Source organism: Centroberyx gerrardi, chromosome 5 (assembly GCF_048128805.1).
Source record: "Centroberyx gerrardi isolate f3 chromosome 5, fCenGer3.hap1.cur.20231027, whole genome shotgun sequence".
Taxonomy (NCBI): Eukaryota; Metazoa; Chordata; class Actinopteri; order Beryciformes; family Berycidae; genus Centroberyx; species Centroberyx gerrardi.
The window spans coordinates 9,939,209-9,959,099 of record NC_136001.1 but is presented as its reverse complement, the minus strand read 5'-3'; the positions used below and the strand labels follow the sequence as shown (position 1 = coordinate 9,959,099).

The window sequence follows — 19,891 nt, the reverse complement described above, 5'->3', positions numbered from 1 at the left end:
GTGTCATTTTATAAAAACGAAGTCGTAAGTGTGTGACATGCAGGTAGAAAAAAAAAGGAGGGAAAAGCAACCAATGGTGTTCTTTCCCTCCAGATGGCTAATGATCTCTGTCTTCAGTGCGGTGCTGCAGAGTTAATGGCCGTCACAAATTGTCCAGTCATCAGCTTTTGTGCTGCACCCGTCACAGCACTCTGGGACACTAAGCTCAGCTCTCGACTCACACTGACTACCAGCCACGAGACAGAGAAAACATCTGCTACATCTGCACAGAGGGCCCCTCACTGGATCAACACTGATGAATTTGGGGACTTCTTGATCGGCATGAAGAGGAAATAAAACTACACAGAAAAACTAAGGCAATATGGCCAAGACATCATACCACAATACCAATACACAAGACCAGTAACTGAATGAATAGTTAAACTGAGAATAATTACTTTTATTTATCTTCTGTCCTGGACTGTATACCGTTTAGTAGCAATTATTATTTCTGTTGATATATAATTTGAACTTGCAAAACGTAACTATGTGTTCGCCTTTGTAGGGAAGAATACTTTTCTTTTTTTAAAGTATGATAATCTAGGCGTTTCATTGATCCTGAAGGAAATTACACTGTATAAAAAGTATATGACTCCAGGATACCAGCATATAAAACATCAAGTTTATCATGCAATACTTTTCACTGGGATTTGGGGGTTTGTCAACAGAGTAAGATTCAAAGTGGGTGCACAATTTTAAAGGAAAAGTAGTTTTAGTGTAAAAAAAAAATATAATAATAAAAAATACATTAAAATCCACATATGTAACAGGATGATGTGCTCAGTCAAAGTCATTGATCCCAGCATCAGGCAGCAGATCTGCTCTCTCTGCAAGGTCACCACTTTCCCAGATTCACACAAAGTCTCTCTCCATCACCCCCAGTCCTCCACCTGTTCCCCTGAGATCTAACCATTGTCCCCCAGCAATAAGAGCATTCAGCATGTTGCATCCCTTATTGTCTTACCAAGCTCTCTGATTGGTTAAGACTGTGAGAAAGTCCAACCAGACCAAGACCCACACATTCATATGGAGATTTGGGACTATAAATAGGAGGGATGAAGCCAGCAGAGATCAGATTCTCTCTACAGAAACCTCTACAGCACAGAGATCCAGCCATGGCTCCTACAATCACTTCAGCAATGATCAATTCTCAGGAGCAGCTGACTCTGACACACAAGGTAAATTGAAGGCTCAAGATCATGGATACTTCAACATCATCCATGTTGCTACTGATTCATCTTCATGTTATTCTCCAGAATAAGTTTATTAATGACTTTCTTCCTCCTTCTGCAGCTCAGAAAGCCAGTGGTGGAGAAGTTACGCAGAGAGCGAATCAACAGCAGCATTGAGCAGCTCAAGTCTCTCCTGGGTCCAGAGTTCCTCAAACAGCAGCCTGACTCCAAGCTGGAGAAAGCAGACATCCTGGAGATGACAGTTTGCTTCCTGACACGACAGCAGCAGCACCAACCTGTGGACTCAGCAGCTGTCAATCAGGGCTACTCCAGGTGTGTCCAAGAGGTGGAGCACTTCCTGACCAAGGAGGAGGTGAAGACACAGTCCCAGAGAAGACTGCTGAACCACTTCCACAACCTGCAGTTTTCCTCTGATCAGAACCTGAGAGAGGCTGGCTTGTCTCTTCTGAGCTGCCCAGTCCAGACCAGCATCAGCAAAGAGAAGAGTCCAGTCCACAGCAACGAGAAGAGTCCAGTCCACGGCGCCCTCTGGAGGCCGTGGTAGAGACCTGCAGACTGGCGCTCACACCACACAAACTGAAATGACCATATTGGGCAACGATTACAAGAACTGAATTCTTCAAAGTTCAAAAACTTGTTCGTCTGTATGAACAGAAGGCCTTTTAACTACTTTTTTTTGATTTTCAAACTTTCTTGATTTGCAAAATATCATTTTCTAAGGAAATGATGAAACTTAGCAACAATATCTTTCATGTTAAGAAAGAGAACATCTTGTCATGCATGTTGCATGAATCAAGTCTCATGTAAGATGAATCAACTGTTACTATTATGTGTAATTTTATATGTTATGTGGTCGAGTAATATACCATCATGACATGTTTTACCTCTGTTTTACTATGGAGACTTTATGGAGAGTATTTACTCACACTGGGTATAATGATATTATCACTATGTGATTACCAGTATTTAATCTGTTTTCAGATTATGCCATTATTTTGTCTGTATTTTCAAAAAAAATTATTAACATCTGTGTGAAATATGTATCACATAGCACAGAAATGCATTCATCTAATGTTAAAAAATGTTTTATGTTAAACAATGCCATCGGTCTATTTCAGACTGGAGTTCAGTCCTCTACTCTGTTTGAGTACAATGTGACTTGGAGAAGTGTCCAAGTTCCTGTTGTGATGTGTCATCATGTCTATCTGCCTCCTGCTGAGGTCTTGATGCTTTATGTGGCTCATTGTGTCTGTTTGAATAAACAATCATCATGAAATGCATCTCCTGTAACCTTTTATGTCTTTTGTCTGTCAGTAACTGAGTTACCTGAGATTCTTTATCCACACTGTATGCTTCTTAATTATTGTCATGAATCAAATAGCAGTTTAATAGAGTTCTACTGGGTGATAATGAATTGATCCGACACACATGTTAATTTACTTTGAGGTTAGAGAAGCAGGCTTGTGACTCAAAGATTGTATTATATTTCTGGGTAATGTAATAACATCACATTTTTACATGAACTAACAATTACTTTATAAGGGATGTAACATATTTTTAACTGATGATGGCATAATACTATTAACAAATAATGAAATAAGTCATAGGAATAAGAAGAATGTAATATCTTGAATTGTTACATTGTCAATATTATTATTACATCATCAGGTATAAATATGTTACATCGCTGTTGAAGAGGTAATCAACGGTTGATGTAATAATGTGATGGAATTTGCTACATTTACATGTTTTCTTATCTTCTTTCCTATTTAAAGGGACATTTTTATTACATTTTGACATGTTATTACATCATCAGTTGCTACAAGGCGTGTTCAGCAAAACTTTTCCCTGGATAAATAAAGCTTTAGTCCTGTGAATATTTCTCAGCAGCAGGTTTAATTGTGTGTTTGATCTAAATGAAATCAAACTTATCCCAGGTATTCTGTCTGAACAATTCCAGCCATTAGGGTAGTAAACATTTAAAGTTAAGTTTGAGCCCCAAAAAATGTTTCCCCTCCTGAACAATGAGGTCACACTCTGTGGCTAATGTGATTTGTAATAAGACACACTTCTATTGTTCCTCCATTGAAAGCAGTGAATGGACAGAGTGTGGGAAACCAGGGAAAACTCACTCACAGAGCCCCCATGGGACAATAGATCCAGACCTCAACCCTGAAGAGAAGGAGGGGGGGTGTCTCTATACAGAGAAGTATTGATCGATTTCAAATCAACCATCCAATTTTTAGCTACTACATTTGAACACACTTCATTTTAAATACAAATTTTGAATGCTGTAATTCTTTACGGAAAGTGAATCCAAGGCACAATTTATGAAAATGTTAGAAAGTCTTTAATCCATTGGCTTGTTCCATGAACAGGGTTAAAATATTTCTTTAACATTTTTATGAAGAGTGCTTTGGAATTGCACTCCTTTCTGATGGAAGGACTTCATACCAAAGAATAGCTTCAACTTTAGATTTTCACAAAATATACCCAAATGAGGAACTTTCTGCCCTGTTTACCTATTAACTGTGTTTCTTTGTCTAAATATAAGTACTAATTTTGCTTGAAATTTAACACTATAATCACCCATTTTGTCAAAATCATTGCCTGGTGATGCTTGACTTTCAAAAACAGAGTAGTACAATTTGAATATCGTATAGTAGGGATACATTGAACAAGAAGAGATACATAAAATTTTCATTTAAACATTTTTGTCAAATTAGTTATACTGAAAATCTATTGTACCAAAAACCAAAATGTAATTAGTTTAATTATAAATTTTAATTGTACTTGCTTGCGTCCCTTTATTTACTGACACTAATTTCTGTGTTTGTTTCTAAACAACTTTCAAATGTTCTTCACTGTGGGAGGAAGGTTGGGAGCTGCTTGTGTGGGGATGAATTAGCATTTAACAAGGCACGCGCCTATTGTTGAGTGGAAGCTCGGTCAATGGGCAGAGTGTGGGAAAGCTCTGGAGAGCAGAGTCACAGTTCAGTGTGATTAGCATCCTCAGCCCCACCAGCACCTGACTATTCTCCAAGGGGAGTTGGCACACTTCAGGAAAGAGCTGTCCTAAAAAAAATAAAAAAAAACATCAACCCCTCCCTCACATTTAATGCTGAAGTTTTAATTAAAATATTCTAGGAGTATAGATTGTTGGCGTTCCACAACATAATTTATACTCTTTGTTCATCATCTCAAACACTGATCCTCAATAAGCTTATAAAAGACTTGCCATTGTGATTTTTGTGACATTTGATAATGGATAATTTTCCTCATATTTCTTGTATGTTTCTTTGAATATTAATTCTAAACCCTCAGAGCAGCCAATAGTGTTGTTTCCCTCCAGATGGTTGGTGACGTCAGGCTCTGTCTCTGTTACAACACACAGCCAACAGCCTTCACTAAAGCTCCATTCAAAGACCTTTTGTAGTGCACTGACCGCAGCACGCAGGACTCAGTGTGGGAAACTGAGATCAACTCTCTACTCACACCGACTACCAGCCTTAGGACAGAGGACACATCTGCTACATCTGGACCGCGTATCTGGCTTCACCCCAATATCTCTTCATGTGCTCAATATTTCCTCAGAGTACAAGGAAGTTACATTAATTATATTCAAATGAATTAATCAAGTTTTACTGAAAATAAACTCTTTTACCCACTTGCCTGTAGGTAGACATAATCAGGATTCAATTAAATTATATTTTTATTTATATAACTTCCCGATTTCCTCAAAGTTATCATTAAAGTTGCATCTGTTCTAATTTAACTGCACATAAATTCACTTTTAAGTTGTTTATTCTGCATGACAACATTTAGAGCCCAACATTTTGGGCTATTCATTTTGGGCTAAATTTTAAATATTGAGGAAAATGCTATCCTGTGAGGTAACTGAGTTTTCTGAACAAATATTGTAAATGTAATCATTTTCCTGTACATTTTGTATACATATTTTATATTTTTTCCTTATTCTCGAAAGATATTTTAAGAAAATCACTGTCCATAAAATCTTCTTCCATCTTCATTCCATATGGCTGTTAATTAAGCATATTTGAATTGGCTGCTTATATTGCTTTGAAAGTTGGAATTGAATTTTTTTTATCACTGCCATGGCTAAAATCCACCAAGAAGGTATGAAATGTGATCAAGCTCTGGGATAAGAAGATTGTCCTTAATGAAAATATTCTTCAAGAGGGGCGTAGAAAGAATTTTTTTAAATACAGGATCAATGTCAGTCTCCCACGTGTGTGATGGGTTGATGAGCGTGTGCTCAGTCTGCATCATTGATCCCAACATGAGGCAGCAGATCTGCTCTCTCTGCAGGGTCACCACTTTCCCAGATTCACACAGAGCTCTGTGAGTCTCTCTCCATCACCCCCAGTCCTCCATCTGTTCCCCTGAGATCTAACCATTGTCCCCCAGCAATAAGAGCATTCAGCATGCTGCATCCCTTATTGTCTTACCAAGCTCTCTGATTGGTTGAGACTGTGAGAAAGTCCAACCAGACCAAGACCCACACATTCATATGGAAATTTGGGACTATAAATAGGAGGGATGAAGCCAGCAGAGATCAGATTCTCTCTACAGAAACCTCTACAGCACAGAGATCCAGCCATGGCTCCTACAATCACTTCAGCAATGACCAATTCTCAGGAGCAGCTGACTCTGACACACAAGGTAAATTGAAGGCTCAAGATCATGGACACTTCAACATCATTCATGTTCCTACTGATTCATCTTCATGTTATTCTCCAGAATAAGTTTATTAATGACTTTCTTCTTCCTTCTGCAGCTCAGAAAGCCAGTGGTGGAGAAGTTACGCAGAGAGCGAATCAACAGCAGCATTGAGCAGCTCAAGTCTCTCCTGGGTCCAGAGTTCCTCAAACAGCAGCCTGACTCCAAGCTGGAGAAAGCAGACATCCTGGAGATGACAGTTTGCTTCCTGACACGACAGCAGCAGCACCAACCTGTGGACTCAGCAGCTGTCAATCAGGGCTACTCCAGGTGTGTCCAAGAGGTGGAGCACTTCCTGTCCAAGGAGGAGGTGAAGACACAGTCCCAGAGAAGACTGCTGAACCACTTCCACAACCTGCAGTCTTCCTCTGATCAGAACCTGAGAGAGACTGGCTTGTCTCTTCTGAGCTGCCCAGTCCAGACCAGCATCAGCAAAGAGAAGAGTCCAGTCCACAGCAAAGAGAAGAGTCCAGTCCACAGCAAAGAGAAGAGTCCAGTCCACAGCGCCCTCTGGAGGCCGTGGTAGAGACCTGCAGACTGGAGCTCACACCACACAAACTGAAATGACCATATTGGTCAAAGATTACAAGAACTGAATTCTTCAAAGTTCAAAAACTTGTTCTTCTGTATGAACAGAAGGCCTTTTAACTACTTTTGTTTGATTTTCAAACTTTCTTGATATTGTAAAAGAGCATTTTCTAAGGAAATGCTGAAACTTAGCAACAATATCTTCCATGTTTAGAAAGAGAGCATCTTGTCATGCATGTTGCATGAATTAAGTCTCATGTGAGATGAAGTGTTTAACAACACTACCTCCAAACGGAGGGTAGATAGATTTTGTTCTTCTGTATGTACAGAAGGCATTTAATGACTTGAGAGCTTGAGTCATGCATTTAGACATGCATGTCTGCCTGAATGTATTTTCTGTGAAAATGCTTGTATTATTTTCCTTCTGACTTGAGATATACTGCAAATTCTGTTGTATGTAGTTTGATTGACTGATCTATTATGATCAATTTGTCTTGTTCTGTGAGGACAACTTCATAATACTTTTTATCTCTGTGATTATCCAAAACTGATCTGTTGTAAGATCAATACTTCAAAAATGATATCCTTTGGATAAACAGAATATTGTTACTGTTACATTTTTGTCGTGACAGTAACATGATTATTGCAATGTGAATTTATTGTATCTTTCTTACTATTTTACTAATCTTCAAAGAGGACCTGTGCTTATCACTGTGTGATTAATAGTAACTGACAAGATTGTTTTGTTTTCCCTTTTAGCTTTGTTATTGAGCAAAGTACTATGATGTGTCTGTTTATTACCAAACAGAATATCTTTCACTGAATGGAGATTTTTCTTTTTCTGTGTAAATCTATTGTTTATTCTAAACTGTTTTGTATGTCTTCTATGAAGAGCATCTTTATGTTTATCATCTACTCTGTTTGAGTACATTGTGCCTTGGAGAAATGTTCATGTTCCTGTTGTGATGTGTCATCACTCCTATCTTGTAATGTGAAACATTTATACCTTATGCCTTATTAAGCGTGTTTGAATAAACAAACATCAATCATTTAACCTTGCTTTGAAGTTTTTTGGCTTATGCAAAGCTGAATTATGATGATGGAAAAAAGAAAGTCTAGATTTTATATGTTTGCATCACCGAGCCTTGATTCAGGCTTTTCAGTTCAGACTGAATCAAGTCTTTCTTGCCAACTGAGATATTTTACCTTCTTTAGATAAAGTCAGCAATTTGCATATTTCATGTACCTGTAAAACATTTTTCAAAAGAAAATACATGAAAAAACTCAAGCATTGATTAATTAATTATACTAGATTTAAGGTCCACCTGGCCCAGTTTACTCACCTGGTTATTTAACTATTATAATATTCCCGTGGTAGCCTATACACTCTTTTTTTTTTATTTTGTATTTGTTTTACTTTTTACATTGTAGGATGAGGATGTCAGCTGTCAATTAGGAAACGTTAAATATTTGAGCTTTTTCCACAGTGACGCCTTGATCTCCTCTCTAGGAGGCGCTCGTGGCGCTGACCATGGTGCTGAAGTTTTGCCACCAAGCAAAACTTTGGGAAGAACTGTTCATGTGAGGGCAGTAATGTGTCTCTATGGATGGTTATTTTGGCTTTCCCATACTCGAGGATACTAAGAAGGTCAAATGATCATTGAATGAAACAAATAAATTATCACAGAGATTGAAAAAACACCATAAACATTAGGAATGTTTAATACGGAAATACACAATACAATTACAAAATAACCAATAATGAAGTTTACTGTTGGAATGAGAAAATGCATATTATGAAGGCCTGTTATAACGCCTTTATAAAAGGCAAAATAAATCGACGATATCACTATAGGCCTAAAACAGTTCGAACATTTGCATTTGCCGTACATTGTAGACAAATCTGGAGGGCACATGTCGAAAAATGTGCAAATGTTGCACAGCTGACGATATCAAAGCTTCCAGTCAACACACACGCACACACCATGCGTGGCATAGACAAACACAACATTTGCGCACAAAGAATCAAACCTCATCCAACAATAATAATTTGCGCAGCCTGTAACTGCTTGTCCATAGAGAAATGTTTGATCGCTGCATATGTCCGAGCTACCACGGCCTCCACAGTGAGCTGTGGGACCGCGCTGATGACCTGGACGATGACCGCTTCCTCGCAACAGTCCGTCGGCCCTGCTCTCCTGACATGTGCCGCTGCAGGGCGGCTCTCTGGAGGACGTAGAAGCGCTTGATTTCCTCTCTCTCTGCGGGCTGCAGAGGGGCGTGAAGCGACAGGTGCCGGAGGGTCTCCTGAAGACACTGGGAGAAACCTTGGGAGTAGCTGGGAGCGACGCAGGCCATGGCCCTCTGCCGCAGGAAGCTCACTGCCATCTCCAGGATGTCAGCTTTCTCCAGCTTGTTGGGCGGCTGCCCGCCGCTCGGCTCTCCTTGGTTCAGAAGTGCTCTTAATTGCTCGATGCTGTGATTGATGCGGTCCCTCCTTACTTTCTCCACCATGAGTTTTCGCAACTAGGGTATAAGACATAAAAGTCGAAATTAGATAAATGATAAACAATAGATAATTAGATAAGTTAGATCAAATATGAAGAGGAGCAATCTGAAAAGGCTCATGTAGCCTAAAACGTTTACATTGGGATTATTTATTTTTTCCATTTACGTGTCTGCTGTAATATCATCAGTATGTTCTCTAGGCTATAGCTATCCTTTTCTCTACTACAATGCAGTTTCCCCGCGGGGATTATTGAAGTTTCATCTAATGGCAATCAGGAAAAAGCCAAATATCCGAAATTACTCACCTTGTTGGAGCTGTTATTCTCAACAGATGCAGGCCGATCCTCAGACCTGTTTTGGGTTACAGGAGCCATCGCAAATTGAAAAAGAGACAGTGAATCTTCAGTCTTCAATCTCAGTCCTTCTTCCTCAGCAAGCACGGATTAGTCGGTGGCACAACAACAAAAAGTTCAGTCACTTTTGGTCTGTCCAGATGTAAAGGGCTATTTATAAGGCCGGCAGGATCTCTGTCTGGCGCCCTGTGCGTGGACTTTTAACACCTGAGACTTTCCCACAGTCGACAGTGAGCCAGTCCTGTAATAAATTCAAGACAACAAACAAAATGTCCTGTCTATGACACCTCCTCCATCTCCTCAACTTCCTCTCTCTGTTCAGACAGAAGTGCGACATGCAGCCACCAGAAAGTGTGCCGCGGCTGCCATGTGCGCCGGACCGAGCGCACACTGCAAAAAAATATCCAACTAAACGAGTCATTTGGCTCATACCGAGTCTGACACGTTTCTGCTCCCCCTCTTCTCATTGAGTCAGGGATCAAACACAGAAAACATTTTTCCCCATAGGAAACAACACTGCAGAAATTGTCCACCTTAACAACTCTAGTATTCCATGTTAAATCGTATTTTTCGTAAAACATTTTAAAAACGTCTGCTAGTGAGATTTCGCTTGTTTCGGGAAATTTCCAGAAACTATCCATATCTTTAAGCAAGGCAGAATAAGGCGGATCACTCCACTAGCATCAAGAAAATGACGCCTGATTCAAGAAAACTCCTCAAAGTCGAAATTATCTCACCTCATCTGCAGATTTTCCCATTGTTTTGCGAAAAATAAGATTATCAGAATCAATAACCTGCGAGATTTAATTGTCTTGTCAAGATGGATATTTTTTTGCAGTGTAGTTTACTGTGAGGAAAATAAGGGGTTTTCTGCGTTTGATCCCTGACGCGAGGTGTGAAGAGGGGAAGCAGAGGTGCGCCTGCACACGTTTCCACGAACATCAAAGACGCATCTTCACACCAAACAGCATGGGTGAGATCCACGCGCCACGCCGCAGGAGGTTAAAGCACAAATGATAACAAGAAAGAAAAGTGACCGAAGCAAATGATATGGAGAGAGAGAGAGAGAGAGAGAGAGAGAGAGAGAGAGAGAGAGAGTTTGTCCTTTATGTATTAGCCTATCTATTATTATGTTTGTATTATTTTCCCCTCTATATGCATTAACAACACAGATGATCGACAATATGATGATAAAATTGTTTTTGTTTTTTTTCAAATATTCATAGACAGATAAGCCTATATAAGATGCCACAAGGCTGATTAAGTGCAGTTTAACCGATAGCTGTGGCACAATTGTTCCTAAAGGCCACAGAATGGGTTGTCAAGTCAACCAGAATAATCCACCAATGAAATGCTTTGTACTTGCTATTTGTGTACAGTATGTATGTGGAAATTATGTCCAGATGGCTGTCAAAAAATTCACAAACATAGACTGAAACACAAAACTTATACCAGACAGAGAGAGATATGGAGTAGCAGACAGACAGATAGACAGACAGACAGGAGAGATATTAGTGTTTAGAAACAATTTATAAACTCTTCTACTCATTCCTATTGAGCTCATACTATTTCATTGTCACATTGTACTTCGGCACTACTGGATGCTCATTGTGAATTCAACTCAAATGTTGCAGTTGTAGCTTTTTGTATGTCCAATGTTGCTACTGACTTTAGATTCCCATAGATATTGAATGTATCATATGTGTGAGTGTTTATCTGTCTATGGCACCATACATAACAGTTGCTGAGTAGCACTAATTTTTGATTGTGCTCCTCTGTGGTAATTAGACCACAAATAATTGGAGTACATTAATTTCGTATGGGGAGTTAAAGTTATTCTGGTTTTAAAAAAAAGAGATGAACACACAGACAGGCAGTGCAGTCAGTCAGGCAGAGAAAGAGACAGCTTGGAAGGGGGGGGGGGGGTAGAAGAGAGACAGAGTTTAGGGTTGAGGTGGAAGTTGAAGTGTGCCTTCTCCCTTGAGAGACAGGCAGAATAATTAGCTTGACACATCATTGCATGATGACAGCAATGACACCAAGGGCAGAATGAAACTGGAACTTGAAGACAGTGGAAGACAAAAGTAATGCCGACAAAGATCATAATATCATTATTTTACCAATGTAAAACAAATATTTAACATGAGATGAGAGAAGATACAGGAGTGTGTGCTTCCTTTATATTCCACTAAGTATTTTCAATAATACTTAGAAGTGGTAATTGAAGTCAAGAGTACAGTCCATTTTTAAGAAAGGAAGAAAGTGTGCAAAAATATTCCCAAATTCCCAAGCCCAAAACATTCAATTTTGTATATTATATATTTCAATAGCAAATTGTTTGGAACTATCTAACTATAACAAATGCTATAAAAGGTGCTCAAATATTAATATTAATTTACAGTCAGTGTGCAATAGTTACATTTTATTAAAGTACAACTATCCAATTTGTCACAGGTGTGACTCGGAGTAGCTACCACATCTTTGTTTATGCAAAACACAGTCCTACAGAAAACAAGTCACAGTAGCATCCAGTGTGTCAAGTAAGCATGTGCCTTATCTCTTGGTCTTTAGTGGCTCTTACATTAACCAGCGGTGTCTTGACCTCTGACATAGACAGTTTTGTCAAAACATACATGAATAACAAAGTGTTTTTTAAACTTTTCATCATAAAAAGGGTACATTTGCTTCATTTCTCTACAACAAATAAATACATTTCAAACCAATACATCTCTACAGTCCCTTTGCAGTGATATGGCTGCAGCCGTCTGTGAATTCGGCATGTGCCTTATCTTTATGTCTTTAGTGGCCCTTATCAGGCCCCCTGTCTCCCCCACTGCCCATCTGCAGCAGCCTGATCAGATCAGACAGAGCGAAGGTTCCCAGGTAATAAAAGTGTAACGACCTGCTTGTGTTGGGTCTGTACCTTAGATATCTGCAGCACCGTTCCCTCCGCTGAGGCCGTGAGGCCAGTTAACCATGAGATAATTGATGCCTCTCTCCTATTGTTGTGTCGGCCTCGCCCACTGGCCTCAGAGTGTGGGAAAGCTAATCCTGCCTGGGACTCATGGCTTTGTAATGCTAATGTCCAGCTATAAATAGGGGAGAGGGATCCTCACTCAGATCACAACTCACTCTGCTCTCCCAGAGAAGCCCTGCACTCTCTACCAGAATGGCTCCTACCTACACCAGAGACTCTCCCTGCTCAATGCTCTCTACCAAAGACAGGCACAAAGTAAGTATTGCTATCCATCCACCATAGTGACTATTCAAATTACTGAACTATTTTTCCTTGTGGCTTGAATTTAGTGAACATATATCTGACCAAGCTCCTCATTTTGTCTTACAGCTGAGGAAACCAGTTGTGGAGAAGATGCGCAGAGATCGCATCAACAGCTGCATCGAGCAGCTCAAGACCCTGCTGGAGAAAGAGTTCCAGAAGCAGGATCCCAACGCCAAGCTGGAGAAGGCCGACGTCCTGGAGATGACGGTGGTGTTCCTGAAGCAGCAGCTGCAGCCTCAGAGCCCGGCCGCTCACAGGGCCCACAGCGAGGGCTACACCCAGTGCTGGAAGGAGACGCTGCACTTCCTGTCTGCCAACTCCTTGAAGGAAGTGACGCTCCCGCACCTCCAGTACGTCCACGCCGCCCACAGAGCCGGCCAGGACGTCTGCCCCACCTCTGCCCTGTCCTCCATCCACAGCCAGAGCCACAGCCAGGTGAAGCAGGCTCCCAGCACCACCAAAGCTGTGTGGAGGCCGTGGTAGACGCTCCAGAGACTCTTTCTCAGACTGGATGGCTGTTCGCCGTCATGAAGGCTGTATAGGATATTTCTACACTCAGTGACTGTGGCCTTGAATTACTGTATGTTGGACAGGAAGCATCATGTAACAAGATTTGTTGCTTTATTTACTCCAGTAAGGAGCCGATGAGCCGTTACAATGTAAAGGCTAATTTTCAATGTGCATGTGTAGGAAATTTTGCATTCGCATTATGAAAACCTCCTACCAATCAGATATTTGACTCCTGTGGAGTCGATGACTTAATTCTAATGATGAATATAAACTGTAATGCATAATGTAGTGGAGAAGACTTCTCCCATGTATGACATCTTCCATGTGAAGTGAATCTGGGAACCTTTTGTAAAGGAATATTACTGTGAAATATTATTTTGTTATGTGTAGTCGAGCCTAAACCATATGTGCCAACTGATGTTTACACCAAATAAAATTATTTTATATTTTTCAAAGTTTGAGTCATTTCCCTTGTTTAATTTCATTCCAGACATTCAATCATATTAAACTGTACAAGAGCCACTGTTGCTCTGCAGCAGAGTGGTAAAGAGAACGGTCTACATTATTTCTGATCACTGTAAGTGAATGTCAAGATATTGCAATATTGTAATTCAGCATCACACTAATATCACACTGGCATTGAGTAGTTATTTTAAGATAATTAGAAATTACCCATCCTTCAGAAATCATTAGATGAAAACAACAGCTGATAACAGGTAAATAAGAGATATAACTACTCTTGGTTTTTCAAGATTTTTCAGAACACATGAATATTGATTTCATGAACAGTTGATTTCAAATAGAAATTTCTGTATTTCCGCTTTTCATCCCATGATTTCCTGCCTTTCTATGTCACTCTGGAGTATATCCCTGGAGTATACTGTATGTTTGAATACATGTATACAACATACTACTTCCAAATATTTAACAGCCATGTCTCAACTGTCTCAAGGATCAAATCCTTCTTCCTCCTTTTCATCTACAAATATCCTTCATGACTGAATTGGTTTTCAAAATGTGGGAGCTTTCACCTGGATTCACCTGGTCAGTTTACTTCATGTAAAAGTCAGGTGTTTTCTCATGTTTTTACATTGGGGGGGGTGTGTCAATGTGAGAGGGTCCATGCTCATGTGGGACAGGGCCTGCATATGTAAAGTACATAAGGGTTATGCATATAGCATGTTTTGAGTAATCAACCTTATGTCCTCTGTAAATCGGATTCAGAAACCATGCTCTCACACGTGCAGGAGGGCGCCCGTGAGCGGGGTTAGCGCTTGTGTGCGAGTGTGTCCGAGCGTGCCTGCCTTGTGCTTTGTGTGCTAAGCCCCAGGCTGCCGTTGAGTAGTGGGCTCTGTCAGCTCCGGTTTCATCAAACAGCTGGTAAGCTGAGCCGCTGCCGGGCTGGAGGGCGCGTCTCCCCTGTGTGGAGCCTGCCTCTCCACAGCTTTCCCACACTCCTGAGCCATTCTCCCCCTTCATCCCCGGGACAAAGGAAGTGTGCCGTGTTAAATTATCCCCCAGCCATGATGGTGAGAATCCTCCTGACCCCGCTGCCCCCCCTTCCTCCCCTTACAAATCTGTCTCTAGATCTGGAGGGAAAACTAGGCTTGCCATTTTATCCACATGGTGTTTGTCAGTGTCAAATAATCAGTAGATAACTGTTCCAATTGAAAGATACAGTCACTCAAACACTTCAACAATCAATAGCTTGTATCTTGCATATATGCACAATATATTAAATTGAATGTCTAATTCTTTTATCTCTGATCACGACTTGACTATTGTTTGACTGATTCAAGCTTTTTTCCAATCGATCTCTGATCACACTTGAACTGCTGTCTGATTTCACTCTGGATTTTCTGACATTTTGTGCAAGGGTAAGGGTAACAACAGGAGACGCCTACAGTAGCTGGAGTTTATTGGCTTCGTAACACAACAAGACTCACTGGGTGAGCTTGTCTTTGAAGAGCCCGGTGTTGATGTGTATATGACAGGATGGGCCTGTGCTTGTAACCAGACCTGCGTAAAACCGTGGGAAAATCTCTGCCCCACGTCTGACGCAAGCAGGTGTAAGCCAGGCTGCAGGGCAGGTCTGTTCTCCCAGGTGAGAGCTGAGGGGTTTACACACTGTACTTGAGCAAACACACACACACACACAAACACACACAAACACACAAGCCCACACGTACACAGACATGCACACAACATCGGGGCTTGAATTCAGGTCCCGTCTCTAACTATTAGGCCACCCTGCCTCCCATAATAACATTGATTGGGATCAATTCACCTTCAATTCACTCAATGCATTGCACACTGACACTGCAGTTTGTATAATTATGGTAGTAGTTTCATGCTCAATAATTTCACTGTAGAATGGGCATAAGATTGGGTAGAAAACAGGGTGGTGTAGTGAGTAGACAGAGAGCTTTCTTCAGCTGGACGTCTCAGGTTTGAACCGTCGGCCCTGCTGAAGTGTCCTGGAGCACGACACTAAAAAACCTACCAGCTCCAGGGGCGAGCAAAAAGAGAACGGGATCAATAAAGAAACACATTCACATTACATAAGAATCTTTTTAGGGGTAACAAGCGCCAGTTTTCGCATGTTGAGTAAAATCCATTTCCCGAATCGATTGAATTGACCCCCAAACCCTGATAACATCTCAGAGATACAAACACGACTCTCAACCCCCCCTCTCCCTCCTAAGACACACACACACACACACACACACACACACACACACACACACAGGCAAATGCATAATAATTGGCATTATCTGTTGTCACAAAGGGGTTTGTATTGGTTAAAGAGTGTGGGAAAGTGGGAAGACCTCTAAACCCATGAGGTCAGATGCTGTATCAGTGGTTTACACAGAACAACTTCCATGTTCATTGATTAATGAACGTAAAACCCAATCAATACTCCCTTATCATGCTCACCAGCAGATTTATGCCTTCTATCCTAATGTTTTATAGAGGCGATAATGATGGTTGTTCAAAGCAGGTCAGACCTGCCTTCAATTTAATAATTATTCCCAGTGGAACTATTGAAATTGTCTAATGATTTATTAAATAAAATATCAATAGACATATTGATATTTTATTATATACTACAGAAAGAAAGTTACATTTTCTTATTTTTGCATAATCTCCAGAACAAGGAAACACGGAAAAGAGCATGATCATTTGTACAATGTTTATTTTCAGTCAGCAAATTGTTATGCACAGTTCTCTTTGAGACTACATGCACTAATTTTAAAGGCTTTACTTTTCTACAAGAAAAGTGGTTTTGTTATAACATTTAATCACTTTACCAAGCGATTGCAGCAAACACACAGTGTCAACATGTCACTTCACGGCACAACAATGCCTCCTTTGGAACACCTGGGGTTCCAACAAAGCCTTTACAAAAGGCATTCAATAAGTGAAAACAACATCATTTAAAGAGACTAATAGAATCATAATGAGGTTTAAGGCAAGGTTTCAGTTGGCTTAGCAAACATCCACATGAAGACAATATCTTTACAAACCATCCTCATAGAAAATGGGAGGATTAATGAAGTACAACTGTGCGCCAAGGGAGCACAAACACTGTCGACAACAACATGGTCAACAGCGTCCCTTCAGAACACTTTCTTCAATATGAAGAAATCTAAACGTCATTTCAACTCTTTCTTTAAGAGCATGAGAAAGTTCATTTCAAAAAATAGAAAAAAACATCCTTTCAATAATCTGGAAATCCATCTCCTACAGCATTCATGACGGCGAACAGCCATCCAGTCTGAGAAAGAGTCTCTGGAGCGTCTACCACGGCCTCCACACAGCTTTGGTGGTGCTGGGAGCCTGCTTCACCTGGCTGTGGCTCTGGCTGTGGACGGAGGACAGGGCAGAGGTGGGGCAGATGTCCTGGCCGGCTCTGTGGGCGGCGTGGACGTACTGGAGGTGCGGGAGCGTCACTTCCTTCAAGGAGTTGGCAGACAGGAAGTGCAGCGTCTCCTTCCAGCACTGGGTGTAGCCCTCGCTGTGGGCCCTGTGAGCGGCCGGGCTCTGAGGCTGCAGCTGCTGCTTCAGGAACACCACCGTCATCTCCAGGACGTCGGCCTTCTCCAGCTTGGCGTTGGGATCCTGCTTCTGGAACTCTTTCTCCAGCAGGGTCTTGAGCTGCTCGATGCAGCTGTTGATGCGATCTCTGCGCATCTTCTCCACAACTGGTTTCCTCAGCTGTAAGACAAAATGAGGAGCTTGGTCAGATATATGTTCACTAAATTCAAGCCACAAGGAAAAATAGTTCAGTAATTTGAATAGTCACTTCTGGATGGATAGCAATACTTACTTTGTGCCTGTCTTTGGTAGAGAGCATTGAGCAGGGAGAGTCTCTGGTGTAGGTAGGAGCCATTCTGGTAGAGAGTGCAGGGCTTCTCTGGGAGAGCAGAGTGAGTTGTGATCTGAGTGAGGATCCCTCTCCCCTATTTATAGCTGGACATTAGCATTACAAAGCCATGAGTCCCAGGCAGGATTAGCTTTCCCACACTCTGAGGCCAGTGGGCGAGGCCGACACAACAATAGGAGAGAGGCATCAATTATCTCATGGTTAACTGGCCTCACGGCCTCAGCGGAGGGAACGGTGCTGCAGATATCTAAGGTACAGACCCAACACAAGCAGGTCGTTACACTTTTATTACCTGGGAACCTTCGCTCTGTCTGATCTGATCAGGCTGCTGCAGATGGGCAGTGGGGGAGACAGGGGGCCTGATAAGGGCCACTAAAGACATAAAGATAAGGCACATGCCGAATTCACAGACGGCTGCAGCCATATCACTGCAAAGGGACTGTAGAGATGTATTGGTTTGAAATGTATTTATTTGTTGTAGAGAAATTAAGCAAAAGCACTCTTTTTATGATGAAAAGTTTAAAAAACCATTTTTGAATCGTGCATGTTTTGACAAAACTGTCTATGTTAGAGGTCAAGACACTGCTGCTTAATGTAAGAGCCACTAAAGACCAAGAGATAAGATACATGCTTACTTGACACACTGGATACTACTGCTCATTGTTTGTTTTAAGAATGTGCATAAAGATGTGGCAGTTAGACTTAAACTTAGTCTTAGAAAAGCTTAAATGTCCTCACTGAAGCAATTTGTATTGCAGCTTAAGTACATAAAAACAAAAGTTACTCTGAATCAAACCTGCAATAAAAAGGTGGATTTAATTCCACACCTAATTGTAACTGAGTGTTTGATGGGAAGCAGAGACATAGTATGTGTCCATTGGAAACAGATTCTGAAAAAATGAGAGGGAGAGACAGAGAGAGACAGAGAGAGAGGGAGAGAGGGAGGGAGAGAGAGAGGCATTCCAAATATAACTGTCAATTAAACACAATTATCCAGTGTCCTCTGGGAAGGCACACTTCTATTGTCCGACACCTCACCCCCAACCCCCTCCCTCCCTCGCTCACCCCTTAGGAGTATATGTAATAAATGGGAAAGAGAGTGTGGGAAAGGAGGTTGGGATCCTACTCACACATCCTCCAGTCAATAGAGCACACACCCCACTGCCCCCCACCCCCTCGCCCCCCCCCCCTCCCTCCTCCAGAGAGAGAGCCTTTCAACCTGCGGGCCGGATCAGAGGCACCGCTGAGCCGGGGGACGCGTGTGGGCTCTCTTTTCCCGCCCTCGTTCACATCACCCGGGCCACTCTGAGTGTGTGTGTGTGTGTGCGTGTGTGTGTGAGTGTGTGTATACTCACCTACTGCTTATTACACCTCACCTCTCTCCTCTCATCTCCTCCAACCCTCTCATAAACTGAACATGTGCTCAAACCACCTGCTACTCTGCAGTCCTGTGATGTACAGTGAGTACTTCACACCACAGTTGCTTGACTCTTTTCGCTCTATTTGACCAGAGTTTGTTGGGTCATTGATGTGTATTTGATTGTGATTCATGTGTATTCATGTGGATTTAGTCATAGATACATTATTAATACATTTTCTCATTTACATAACTCATGTAGACTTCACAATTTAGTAACTTTGGTTCAGCATCTCTCTAAGTTTTGGAGTAACTTTTAATTGCAGGAAGAAAAAAACATCCCAGTAGAAAGCGGATGGTTGCCCTGAGAGAACGAGGAAATTATTGAGCAATTTGGACGTCCTTAGTGTGTGTTAATAACCATGGAAGTATGTGCATCAAGAGGCAGATGGCAAGGGGTCCTCTTGGAGGGAAACCCACACTGCTCTTTCTTCTCCCTTCCCCAAGACGCATTTCTTAGAAGTGAGTCATGACACAATATGCAGATGAAAACACATCTTTGGACTATAAACACATTCCAGTGTGGACATTCCGGCTATTCAGGAAGAAAAGCCATGGCCTCACAGTGGGCCCCGCCACACACACACACACACACACACACACACACACTGACACACTCTCACCCACTCCCACATGCACACGCCAAACAAGTCTCCATGGCTTTGAGCCCAGATGCGCCAGTGTCTGTGTGCAGCCAAAGGCCCTCTCTCCACTGAGGAATGCGTGAGAGCTCCGACCTGCTCCTCTTTCCCACACTTAAGCCTCCATTCAGGGCCGCGCCCCACCCTGCCGAGGCCGCCACTGATCCGTCAGCCCCTCATTATGCCTCGTCCTCAATAGGCCATCTGGACAGCTACCGGGGGAGCCAAGGCTTCTCACAGACTTGGAGTACACCTAGGAGTGCAGGTAAATAATAGTGTGTATGTGTCGGTGTGG

At 41.7% G+C, this 19,891-nt stretch overlaps 5 protein-coding genes across 9 annotated transcripts; 3 read left to right on the top strand and 2 right to left on the bottom strand.

Annotated features, from left to right (window-relative positions):
• Window positions 1–1,094: 1,094 nt before the first annotated feature.
• LOC139909093 (transcription factor HES-5-like) lies at window positions 1,095–1,776 on the top strand. The gene is made up of 2 exons (XM_071896036.2): window positions 1,095–1,217; window positions 1,333–1,776. The coding sequence occupies exons 1-2, from the start codon at window positions 1,095–1,097 to the stop codon at window positions 1,774–1,776; spliced, it is 567 nt and encodes a 188-aa protein (XP_071752137.2).
• Window positions 1,777–5,792: 4,016 nt separating this feature from the next.
• On the top strand, window positions 5,793–6,498 carry LOC139909090 (transcription factor HES-5-like). Of its 5 annotated transcripts, none has more exons than XM_078283723.1 (3): window positions 5,793–5,915; window positions 6,031–6,364; window positions 6,422–6,498. In XM_078283723.1, the coding sequence occupies exons 1-3, from the start codon at window positions 5,793–5,795 to the stop codon at window positions 6,496–6,498; spliced, it is 534 nt and encodes a 177-aa protein (XP_078139849.1). The 5 variants fall into 5 exon arrangements, with proteins under 5 accessions (XP_078139849.1, XP_078139846.1, XP_071752131.2 ...); XM_078283720.1 differs by having other exon boundaries at window positions 6,410–6,498; XM_071896030.2 differs by having other exon boundaries at window positions 6,031–6,368; window positions 6,417–6,498.
• A 2,111-nt stretch (window positions 6,499–8,609) lies between these two features.
• LOC139909083 (transcription factor HES-5-like) lies at window positions 8,610–9,382 on the bottom strand. The gene is made up of 2 exons (XM_071896021.1): window positions 9,314–9,382; window positions 8,610–9,026 (listed from the first exon to the last, which is right to left on the bottom strand). The coding sequence occupies exons 1-2, from the start codon at window positions 9,380–9,382 to the stop codon at window positions 8,610–8,612; spliced, it is 486 nt and encodes a 161-aa protein (XP_071752122.1).
• A 3,148-nt stretch (window positions 9,383–12,530) lies between these two features.
• Window positions 12,531–13,124, top strand: LOC139909082 (transcription factor HES-5-like). Its single transcript, XM_071896019.2, has 2 exons — window positions 12,531–12,593; window positions 12,708–13,124. The coding sequence occupies exons 1-2, from the start codon at window positions 12,531–12,533 to the stop codon at window positions 13,122–13,124; spliced, it is 480 nt and encodes a 159-aa protein (XP_071752120.2).
• Window positions 13,125–16,952: 3,828 nt separating this feature from the next.
• Window positions 16,953–17,544, bottom strand: her15.1 (hairy and enhancer of split-related 15, tandem duplicate 1). Its single transcript, XM_071896018.1, has 2 exons — window positions 17,482–17,544; window positions 16,953–17,369 (listed from the first exon to the last, which is right to left on the bottom strand). Exons 1-2 carry the CDS (start codon window positions 17,542–17,544, stop codon window positions 16,953–16,955), a joined length of 480 nt encoding a protein of 159 aa, XP_071752119.1.
• Window positions 17,545–19,891: the final 2,347 nt, after the last annotated feature.